The sequence below is a fragment of the Teleopsis dalmanni genome, chromosome 2 (genome assembly GCF_002237135.1).
Source record: "Teleopsis dalmanni isolate 2A chromosome 2, ASM223713v2, whole genome shotgun sequence".
Taxonomy (NCBI): Eukaryota; Metazoa; Arthropoda; class Insecta; order Diptera; family Diopsidae; genus Teleopsis; species Teleopsis dalmanni.
Genome location: NC_051847.1, coordinates 58641194 through 58653347, shown reverse-complemented (window position 1 = coordinate 58653347; position 12154 = coordinate 58641194). Strand labels below are relative to the sequence as shown.

Here is a 12154-nt window from a genome sequence, read left to right as displayed (position 1 = left end):
TAAGAGCTTTCGAATTACTGTACAGGAACAATAACAATAACAACAGCAATAGCAGTAACAGCAGTAACAACAATAACTACAACAACAAATACAATAACAATGAAGCAAAAAGCGTAGCACAAATCGTAGCACGAAACCGTAGCACACAAGCAAAAGTGGAAACGATTAATTTAAACAACAAACTCGAGACAAATAAATGCTTCGTTGTGCTCACTTTGCCGACTTCTTTATAACTAAAATCTTGTGCTTGTGCTTGTTCAATGCTAACAAAAATTAAACTAAAGCTCTGCAGTTTGCTAACAAATAGAGAAGTTTGAACTGCAATTAGCTGTTTAAGCCATTTTACGTTTTTCTTACAGTTGCTCTCTTTCTATGTTTGTCTATATAAACTTACGGCCAGGCCAGTTGAGTTTTGATAGTTCTTTGCTGACTTTGCTCTTAACTTGCCTAATTGTTGTTATATTTAATCTGTGTGAATTTGTCAGTCATTTATTTATTTGTTTTTGTTATTATGCTATTTTTTTGAGATTTTTTTTTCTGATCTCTAATCTAACTTCTTAATTTCTTATGAGAATTTTAATGCGTAAATCTGTGTGCTGAGTTAAAAATTAGTGCAAATATTCACGCTACGGTAAACAATGCTTGACCATTATACTGAGGGTAAAGTAAGTTCTTAATTCTTAATTGTGGGAAGCCAAGACTCAGTAATTTTTGTTTATTTTTGAAATACTTAAATTGGTGTGAATTTTTTTTTTTTTTTGAGTTTTTGAGTTTTTGTTAATAATAATAATATGCAGGGAAATAAAATGTGTTTATTGTGTGATTTAGTTTTTATTTTTTCTCAACTAAGTTCAAATAATAGACCAGTTATATATTTAGTTGTAATATATTTTTATATATGTAGATTGAATTTTTTTTTTTTTGGTTTCTGTTAATCATAATTGGTTAGGTTAGGTTATACCAATCCACTTACGTCTATAGGCCCTTTGTACTACCGCATTATTAAAAACCCAAGGGTTAAAACCATCTAGAACAAAGCTTATAATGCTATTCAAAGGAAGTAATCATAATAATATGCAAAATAATTAAATGTGTTTATTGTGTGATTTATTTTTTTTTTTAACTTAGTTCAAATAATAAAGCAGTTATATATGTATTTAGTTAAAATATTTTTTTATATCGATTCAATTTGGAATAAGAACTCAACAGAAAAATAAAAAAAAATAGCAATTAATAAAAGTTTTAACGAATTTTGACAAGTTCATGTCTTAACGCAAATACCAGACTGAACACGCACTTACCAAAAATTTTTTCCAATAGTTTTATGAATTAAATACTTTAAAAAAATTTTAAAGATTATAATTTAAATTTTCATTTTTATCGACAACGATAAAGGACTGTTTTTAATTTTTATTTATTTTATATAGTTATTTTTTATATTCCTATATAAGAATATATGTTCCTATATATAAATGGAACATTCCTATATAAAATTCATAAACTCATAAAAAAATATTTCTGTATAAAAATCATATAAAAATGTCACTAACATTTTGAAGTGCATTGAATTTTTTCCTCAGGACGAATTCCTTTGAAAATATAGGTTAACGATATTAGATATTTTTTTCTAATATACATATAGCTTCAAACTAAACAAACAAAAAACTTTTTATATAACATTATAGTAATCACATTATCCATAAAAACTATCGTATATCACCCTCACAATATTTTTTTTCTTAAAATTTTTTAAAAAATTAATAAAATTAAAAAACGACTGTTTGTGGTATACAATAAAGGTATTATGTTTCATGGAATTTCCATTTAGCCTGAAAATATGCTAGATTCTTTAGAAATAAAAAACAGAAAAAATAAATTATTTAATAAATATTTAATGAATATTTAATAAACTGAAGTAATTATAAGATATTGAAAAAATTATTCTGTATTAAACTCATAATAAATAAAGAAAGTCCTTCACTTTACTTAAGTAAGCGTTAAATGATTTAGTTAGCTGAATTATGGATAATAAAATAATTCAAAATTGAAGCGTTAGCTAAGAGTAACAAAAAACTCTATATATGTATTAAAGATGAACACAAGAACTTTATCAGAAATAAGCAAAAAAACATAACCAATAGTATCAAAATTAGTGTAAGACAAACATAACAATAATTCCGAAAAATTATTATCAAAATAAGTGTTAACTAACAGTACTAAAAAACACTTGTTCACCATCAAAAACAAATATATAAACATTTTTAGGAAAACAGTATCAAATACGAGCCAAAGTGCTAAATAACAGTACTAAAAAATATTTAACATGTATAAAAAATGAACACAAAAACAATTTTAGAAAAATAGCATCATAAACGAGCAAAAGTGCTAACAAACAGTACCAAAAAGGCTTGTTTAATATAAAAAACAAACACAAAACCATTTTAGAAATATAGAATTATAAACGAGCACAAAGTTAGCTAGTTAACGGTACCAAAAAAGGGGGAAAAAAAGTATTAAAGATCAAAATAAAAACAAATTCAACAAAATAGCACTAAAAATTGGCATGTACAGTTTTAACTAAGAAAGAACCAAAGAATAAAATATTACATAGGTATAGATTTACAAAATTCAATTTAGTCAATTTATTTGAGTCCTTCACTATTATTTTCTTCAGACCAGTAGATTATTGCCAACTAAAACTTGTTGTATATGTCGTTTGAAAACGAGTCATTTAAATCAAAATTAAGTTCGTAAAATAGTAATTTTTCCAATACTGATACTGTTTCCTGTCGTTTTCTAAGATGATCCATATGATGTGATATTTTGTCAGAAGAAAAATACAGATCTTTTGACAAAAATTATTTAACCTTTATAGTCTAGTTAGATTTAATTTTTAAGAATATGATTTGAAGAGTTTATATTGTTTTGCTGAATTTATTGAGTGAAGCTTTAGTCAACATATCGAAACATCATCTGAATACATTTTACGTTCCAGCAAGATAACGGAGGAGATATGGAGGAGATTTAAAGCAAAAACGTTGAAGTGTCAAGCACTTTATCTGGGACATGAATCCGTTTAGCAATACTGGAAGGAAATTGCCACATCGATTTTATAGTTGTGAAAGCAATTTTTGACATTTCAGGAACCACGAAATCAAATCAGTGATCTTAATTTTATCATTTCAAAAATATTAAACGGATTTATTACAATTTACTAGAATTCAATTCACTTGAAGTAGATGCTAAATTCACTTTTACTACACTTAAATTCTTCTTTCCGAATTTAGAAAAGTGATTTATGCGATGTTGATATTATTAACAAATTTGTATGCTGGACTCAATATAGAAATTGGCGCTACTCCTTCGTCTGGCTAAAAGTTGACCTTATTAATAACACGTATCTGATAGCTTTGATTAAATTTCATTATGTATTAAGCAATTCAGTTTTATTTATTTATGTCAATTTAGTAACAATTCATAAATCATTTTTATTTTAAACAATAACGGTGAAAATAATAAAAAAAAATATTAATGAAAATTATGCCATTAAGCCTCTTTTTGACTATGCCACTTATATTACTACAAAAAATTAAATCTTCAATTTAAAATTAATAATTTGAAAATTCATTTAAACTTAAACATCTTCGTTAAATATTAGTATTTCTCTTAAATATATTAACCATATTAAGCTTTGCTTTTATGGATGAAAAATTATCGATCGTTGATTGATTGTTGTGAAAAAATTTCAAATACTTTTATAATTTTGTTTCCAATTTTAGAATGTATACTGTTATAATTTTAACTGAAATTAAAAAGCAGCTAATGAAACTGATTGATTTAGAAAATTTTGATATGGTGTAATTAAGCACTATTAATCGTTAAGTTATAATTAAATAAAAAATAATCTAACGTATTTGTTGTCACCTTTTATACCCGGTTATGCAAGTTATAATAAATTAATATCTTCATTATTGATCTATGGAAATCTTTTTAATTCTATCTTCTCAACTTTGAAATACGTTTATAATTTCATTTTGAATTTTAATTATAATGCATTTATAATTATTATTATATCCACAAAGCAACTAATAAAACTGCTTATCCTTCTTCGAAAAATACGTATACATAATATATATAATATTCGCATATATAATATACGGACTTATTATATATCTATTATATACAACTTAAACTTATATATAGAATTTTTAATAAAAATATAAAAATGTGGCACTATATAAAACGTCTTTCGTAAACAAGAACGATTTTATATAGAAGTATTTGAAAACATATTAATTATGTGTTCAATATGTTCGTCCCTTTGACGAATTTTACATATCAAGTCATAGGCTCGTTTCTTTTCACCAGACAGCAAGCAGCTAAAAAGAAAATACAAATTAATAAATTATTTTTAAATAAATCCAGTGTGTATAGAGTGAAACTTACAGCAAACTTGCTCCACTAAAGTTGCCAGTTAAATCTAAATACAATACCCAATCTTCAAAAATTTTAATGATTTTCGGATCATCTGGTTCTAAGTATAAGCGCGCCACTAAGAAACTTTCGCGAAATAGATTGCGGTCGTATAAGATTTTAATGGCTTCAGAGATCTTATTAATACCTATATAGGTACAAGCAGAATAAAGGGGTTTGCCTTCTTCCTTCAATTGCAATGCGAAAGCATTCATGCACTTTTCCCAAAATCTATAACGAAAATATAATTTTATGATTAATTTAAATTTTTTATATAAACATTTCAATTCCAATATAAATTTATTTCATATAGTTTGAAAACAATGCATTGCTATCGGTACTTATAAATATTAAAGTGATCTCAAAATACTTGACTCAAATCTACAATATTTTATAAATATTTGAGTTCAATAACAATTTGAAAAGAGGAAGTATTCTTTTATCAGTCTGGAATGCAGAAGGTAAAGTATAGAGCACAGATCGTAACTTACGATCCAAAAATGTTCTAAGTCCACACACATATCCAAAAAATTTTAAATATATTTCACCTTTAAAGTTGAAAACTTTTTGTGAGTGTTTTCTGCTCTTTGAGCAATGTTTAATAGAAATCATTATGTTGAAAGTAACATATAATAACACTTTACTTTTTCGAAATGAGTTTTGCTCATTGAAGTCCTTCATCAAAGGGAAGGCCTAATCAAACAAGCATGTGGTTTTATACCTCCAAATGTTTGTCCCTCTAAGTCGGGTCATCTCCCCCTAACGAACCCTGATCCTAATAAGAAATTAACACTATTTGTGTTCTATTTTACAGCAATATAGATCGGAGTTCTAGTTTATTTATGAAATAATATTTCATGTTGTTCATGTTGTGAAATATGTGGGTAAGCACTGTGTTTTTCTGTAATATATATTTAAATAATTAATTTAATTACTCTTTTTAAGAATACTTTTCAAATTTCAATTCAAAAGTTCTATTATAATTAATATTCTTGTTTATAACGTTAGAAAGAATTATTTTTAATACATCTACTTTTTTATTATATTTTATTATATTAATATTTAATACCTAAGATATAAAAAAAATATGACCAGTACTTACCTAATTGAAATTTTTGGTGCCATCATCAAATGCCATTCCGTAAGCTTCTTAGCTTCTGCTTGCTTCACGATGTATTCTTTAATATTACCTGTTAGGCATGGTATTATACCTAGATTTGTTCCTGTTACCCCTGACATCTTAATCTGGTTTACTGAAATATATATTAATTATATTAATAAAAATATTTAGTACGATTCCACCGAATAGACCCTTCATGCACGGTTCATTCGTTCGACACTTGTCAGAAGCATAACAAGCAGGTCTATAGTAAGGACTATAATAACAACACAATAACAAATATTTAAGTCCGATAATGCCACAAAATTATTAGACTTACATTGAACCTCAAATGCAAGAGAATACCGGATATAGTTAGCTAAATTTATTACTTAATTGGTAAAATATTATTTTTAATATTTAATAATAACGTTAAATTTTATAATTATAACAGATGGTCATAATTATAACTCTATGATCTAACTGTAGATCAGTTTTTTTATAGAATGTGAAATAATAATTACATCATTTATTATAAAACTCCAATATTAAATTCAAAACTAAATTTTCTACAAGAAGCATTATAACCCTGTCGTTTTTATAATCGTAACTTCATTAATCTATAGACGCTAACTAACCTTAAAAGACTCTTAGATGAGACGTAGAACAAAAAAGCTTAGAAAACACTGTTATAATCCATATCATTCCGTTATTCCATTCTTTATATTATAACCATAAAAAATAATTAAAAATTGTTTTGCATCTGTGGAATAAAATATTAAGTGTACTCCGTGTCAATTTGTAAATATTATATATTCCACATTCAAAGATATTGATTCAATGGATAGGTCTATTCAGTTGAATGGAGCTATTTAATATACAAAAGAACACATAAAAATTCTATCTTACATTCAGCATTAAAAATTTCTTGCAAATCATCTTTGCTACCAAAAAGCTTAGCACATAAGCTCGTATCGTCATTTCGCTCTTTTTGACTGCGTTTATCTAAAATATTTAATAATATTTGATTGGCATTCCTATTGATTTCTTTGCCTATCATGTAAAGAACTGTCGTTGGTTCCTGAAAAAAAAATTGTACAATTAAAAAACCGAGAGAATATTTTATTTACAATTACTTTTTCTCTAACAGCGGTAATTGATTGAACACGTTCTTTAGTTTCATCTACAGTCTTTGCACTGTTTTCTTCTCGGTTACCTTCAAGATCCAAATTATTGTCATTTATGTGATCTTCGTTATTATCTTCCATGTTAATTGTAGACTGCATTTCTTCAGATTTGAGGCCTGTATTCTTTTTACGCTTAGGCATAACAGTTGAAGCTTTAGTGGCCCATAGAATGTTATCTATTGAGCTAACACGCTTATTTAAAGTTGACAATACGGAGTTTGAACGTATATCAAATGTTTCCAGTGATAAATTTTTACCACAGCACAAAACAATATTCTCATCGGTTGGCAAGAACATAGCACAACGTATGGGGCAATTGAAGACTTTAGTAGTGATTAATTTATTATTTTGTTCTTTCATATCCCACACACGAACCTCGCCTGAAAGAGAGCATGTTACAAATCTATCCCCATCACTGTTACTCCATTTTATATCTGAAAATTGATTTTGCAGATTGTCAACGCTTAATGTGTGAATTTTTATTAACTCCATTGACTTTTCATCAAAACTGAAAACATGGATTTCCTTATTTGAGCCAACTACAGCAAAGCGATCTGTTACTATTGGACTCCAACTAATTCGACTAATGTAACGCGATAGCACTTTGATGGATTTTATGAATACAAATCTTGTTGGAGATGCCATTCGAAACATTTGCAAATAGCCAGTTTGAGTTCCACAGAATGCAAAATAGCCACGAAAACTAATACATGAAGCATTACCCATTTCTGGGATAGTGTAAACATCTAAAAATACATCAAATTAAATCATTTTTATTTACATACAATATTTTAAATGTACAATTATTTTAATTATTTTTCCATTTTTTATAGTAATAACAATAAATAATTATTAAAGTTTTAGGTAAATTCACATTCTTATAACGAAATAAATACTAAAATCAATTTTATTATTTCGTTATATACTTAAATACATGATATTTAAAATAAATTAATATAAACACAACATTTATGTGCTATCTAGCGAAGTTAAGGTTTTTACGTCCTATTAGCCAATTGCATTACGTCATTAGATTTCAGGCGTTTTAGTATTTATAACAGTACTATTCACAATACCCAATGGAGTTTACATTGGGTTTTACAAATAAGACTTATCAAAGTAAGTTTTTTTTTTTTACCTGCCATTAAGGTACTATTAACACACGTATCAGTATAATGCGACGAAAACGGCGCAACAAAATTTCAAGGAATTTCGCCGATACCAATTGTAGCTATACGTTTGGATATAGTTTCATTCTTGGAAAAAAGTGAGGCCCATCTAACACAAACGGTTAAAAAATTCAACTCTACTGAAATGATAAATACACTCACTCTACTTGCATAACTTTGGGTTTTAACCACAGTCACCACGATACACCCATGAAATGGGCCAATTTTAATTAGCCTAAAATAAGGGGCCCTGGCGCTTGTGATACCAGATTTACACCACTTACTACTATTTATGGTCCGCCTTTACTACAGACATGAATTAGCTCGGATATATTCTAACAACAGGAGTTTACTGCGATATAACAGTGGTGAAGAAAAGTTCTTAACAGCCTTCACATGTAATCTCCAGAAATGAAAGACTTCTTCCTCAGCAGCTACCACTGTTCTGGGTCTCCTTAAGTCAATAGATATTTAAGTACTAAACAGTTATTATCACGAATAACATGTCTATTTCCAATGGATGCAGTTTATATACCCTTTATATAGCCTATTTGTCCTGTCTAACTGTAATCACGAATTATGGCAGTTTTTGTTTATGATTTCATTTATTTGAAGTAACAATGTGCTGCAATTATGACACACATAGTCTGGATTTAAATCCCAGTAAGGTCTGGTCTTAAATGCTAAGATCTGGTTGGAAATAATACAGATGCCATATAATGTACAAAGTATAATACATAAATACATTGTAATAATAATAATAAATACATTGTAAATACACCAAGGGAATAATAATAATGCAAAAAGAAAATATATTCATTATTAGGCGCAAGTCTTAAAAGACAGCCCTCGTAGTATTACGAAGCCCACCGAATTAGCTTTTAGTCTAAAGACCCAAGTGGACGTGTCATCTAGTTAGTCCTAGCTGTTAAATAAATAAATATTTTTTACATAGTTCTCGACGTCTTACATTCTAGGTTACGAGCTTTTTGACAAATCTGATATAGTCCATTTCATTTCATCCATTCCATTCAAAAGCTACTGAAAAATCGCTACCGATAAAAATCGGTTTTACAATAAATTTGTTGGTTGCGTTATTGTCCCTTTTTACTGAAAATTATTATACAGTCTTTATTCACAATAATGTGAATAGTAGAAATAATTCACAGCACTAAATTCTATGACTAAATTTATTTTTTATAACTAAATATCTTAGCAACCAAATAAAGTAATGTTCGTTTAAAAAAACACAATATTCTCTTGTTGGAAAAATTATAAAATAAACTTTTGTTAAGGGAGAATCTATTCTATTCTATTTATTTTATTAAATTTAAGTCTAAAATGGTTGTATCATTTTTATTGGGCTCAATTTTAGACGAATTTATGAAAAAATGTGAAGAACGGAATTTGGAAGTCGACGAGAAATTTGCCTACAATTATCTACATTTGTTGGCACGTGACTCACGTGATGGACTGCCTATGCGCAAGCTAACATCTTGTGACATAGCTTATTTCCTAGAGGGGGCCTTGAGGATACTTGAAAATCCTTTAGATCCGACAGGTTGTACTTTTAAGATGGTATACTCCGTCAACAATTGCAAGGAACTGGAAAACGAGTTTTTAACTGAAAAATATGAGAAGGAATTTGAACAAAAATTGCAATTTTTCCTGCATGATATTCTGCAGTATCCAGAAAACAGCAATAAGAAGCAAATTGAGGAACTTTTCCATAAAATGATCATTTTTACAATAATAAATTTTACGATGGGAGATCCTAAAGATTCTGTGGTATATAAATTATAAATATTAATTTATATATTGTGTTAAAAATGTTATGTTTCTTTTTAGCTCTTGAGAAACGGTAAGCAAGCGTTAAGCAGTGTCATTGGTGCCGATGACTTAAAAACTTACATACACAAAAAACGCTACAATCGCGTGGCTTATTTGAAACGCTTAAGTGAAACTGTGTGTGGTATTATGTTGTATACTGCATTAGGTCCAAGCAATAACCATGAAGGAATACGGGATTGTATGTTGTATGTTAAATTTACTGGATTAATAGATTTAATGGGTTTCTTATAGTGATTGGTGATCTTGAAATGGCAAAAAATAATACAAAAAAATCTTTGAAGGAAGCGGAAGCAGATGTTATGAAACTATCCGAAATGTCCGTTGATGGTATATCAAAAATGATTCAGCTAGATTCCGAAAAACGCACTATAAGTTGTACTTGGCCTATGGAAAAACTTCGATTATTAAACAAATATACTGTATTATTTGAGGTGTATACAAAATTTTTGAAACAAGTAATAGAAAAATTTGAAAAATGCGAGGTACAGATTAAGTTTAATATCGAGAAGTTCACATGTGTCATAAATAGGATCATAGAATTACTGAAGTTTCGTACAGCAATTAACAGAGAAGTTATATTTGTAAGTCGATATAAGTTTTTGTATTTAATAACTACCAATAGTCGTTCGTTGTTGTTATTTCTGTAGTCTCTTTAAATCCCATAAAAGATGTTCAAAGCATACACAAAAGAAATGATTGAGGAGGATGATTCAGAGGGAGAGTAGTGTCTAAATAATAAAGACAAATAGGTGGGAATATTGAATCTAATCTGGGTTCATATAAAGAAAACTTATTACATTGAAGAGATGAAGCCATCGAAAGAGATTAGTCCAAGTCTGTATGTGTATTTCAACAAGAAAACATAAATGAGAAACCTAGGGCGTAAAGTTACAGTTAGAGCACACATTTGAGATACACGTATATATGCGTGATATTTATACGCTTTGCCATATGGAAACCTATATTAAGCTAATTGACAATTCTTGCAAGTATAATAGCAGTCCCTTTTGCTTCACCCATAAAGAAACCAATTTTTTATTATTTCTTTATAAAAGTAGTATTTTACGAAAATTTTTTCATATATATATATATATATATATATTATATAAAATTAGTGAATATATATGTATATTCTAATATAAAAGTATTAAATATATATAACATGATAAATCCATATTAATATACATAGTATAATATAAATATAAATATAAAATTATAAATATATAAATAAATATATATATATAAATATATATTTATAGGCTTTTCTTGTTCTATGATGATGGGTTAGGTTAGGTTAATAAGATGGCTGTAAGATGCACTTAGATCTACCGATATCAGATACACTAAGCCCTACCGATACCAGATACAGTTAAACCTCTATGTAGGTTTTGTAGGAGCCATTTTTGAAATTTCAAGGCATTCTTAAAGTTTAAAGTGTCTTGATAAAATCCAAGGATTTTGTAAAAATCTTTTTAATCGTATTTCAGTATACGCACACTGCACTGTTAGGGCGATATTTTGTACTGATAGGTTAAATAATTAACCCTATAACGATTATTAGTATATATTTAATTTATACATGATTAAACATAATTAATATCTTTTTTTTAATTATTCTCTAGCCTCATTTCAATTACTTGTCCAAACTGTGGAATAACTTAAATTTTAACCTAAATGTATTAGTTGAAATTAACAGAATTAAAGATATAATGGACGAATATAATTCCGAATCTATACGCAAAAATTTTTTAGAAATACTTAAAACTAGCGTCAAAAAAAGTATGCTAACAAAATCACCATTAGTTTATACATTTAAAGAAAATCTTAAAGAAATAGAACGAAGGGAACTCAAAACTAATTTTATGGCAATAGTAAGTAAATAATTATATTAACACTAATTAATATATTAATATGAAATATATTAACAGCCGTCAATAATAGAGAAACACTGCTCTCTAACTATAGCATTAACTCAGGGGATTCTATTACCAGGTACCATAAACAAGCAGATATGTGACAATATGAAGATCAAGTTTGGTTTTTCTAATCTTGGTCTATCGAAATTCGCGCAACGTCACTTTGAGGAGTTTATACTTAAGTTGAATAATACGATTTTTACATCAATCGATCTAACATTATTATACAATTTAATGGATATTATTCTTAAACGGGATCATGAGAATGATGTCAAAGATGATCCTAAATTTAAAAATATCGACACGCAAACTGAAATGGTTATAGTTAACGATTTAATACCAGCAAACAAAAACGATTCCACTTTCAATAAGTGGGATCTTCATCGTGAAACTATTCATTTGGCAAATATTAAGAAATCACAAACGCATTCCACACAAACATCAATTTCGTATGGTCAA

The 12154-nt window shown here is 27.8% G+C and overlaps 2 protein-coding genes across 3 annotated transcripts in view; one reads left to right on the top strand and one right to left on the bottom strand.

Annotated features, from left to right (window-relative positions):
- Window positions 1–4154: 4154 nt before the first annotated feature.
- LOC119679272 (protein rigor mortis-like) lies at window positions 4155–7501 on the bottom strand. Its single transcript, XM_038091528.1, has 5 exons — window positions 6709–7501; window positions 6482–6653; window positions 5576–5726; window positions 4447–4704; window positions 4155–4379 (listed from the first exon to the last, which is right to left on the bottom strand). Exons 1-5 carry the CDS (start codon window positions 7483–7485, stop codon window positions 4268–4270), a joined length of 1470 nt encoding a protein of 489 aa, XP_037947456.1. The 5' UTR covers window positions 7486–7501; the 3' UTR covers window positions 4155–4267.
- Window positions 7502–9229: 1728 nt separating this feature from the next.
- The window catches only part of LOC119679271 (cilia- and flagella-associated protein 206-like), a 21089-nt gene continuing 18164 nt past the window's right edge, over window positions 9230–12154 (top strand). Inside the window, exons 1-5 of one of the 2 annotated variants that reach the window (XM_038091525.1) lie at window positions 9230–9716; window positions 9777–9957; window positions 10011–10360; window positions 11402–11650; window positions 11708–12135. In XM_038091525.1, coding sequence (XP_037947453.1) covers window positions 9270–9716; window positions 9777–9957; window positions 10011–10360; window positions 11402–11650; window positions 11708–12135 — 1655 coding nt within the window. In that variant the 5' untranslated portion in view covers window positions 9230–9269. Of the gene's footprint in view, window positions 9717–9776; window positions 9958–10010; window positions 10361–11401; window positions 11651–11707; window positions 12150–12154 lie in introns of both variants that reach the window. The other variant, XM_038091527.1, reaches the window with a different exon arrangement.

Excerpts from the sequence above, each read along its gene's own strand:
- LOC119679272 (XM_038091528.1), bottom strand. The coding sequence starts at position 7,485 with ATGGGTAATGCTTCATGTATTAGTTTTCGTGGCTATTTTGCATTCTGT. Across the intron at positions 5,727-6,481 it reads AGAAATTTTTAATGCTGAAT|TAAACCAGATTAAGATGTCA; the intron begins GTAAGATAGAAT and ends TATATATTTCAG. Across the intron at positions 4,380-4,446 it reads TTTAGTGGAGCAAGTTTGCT|CTGCTTGCTGTCTGGTGAAA; the intron begins GTAAGTTTCACT and ends TTTTCTTTTTAG.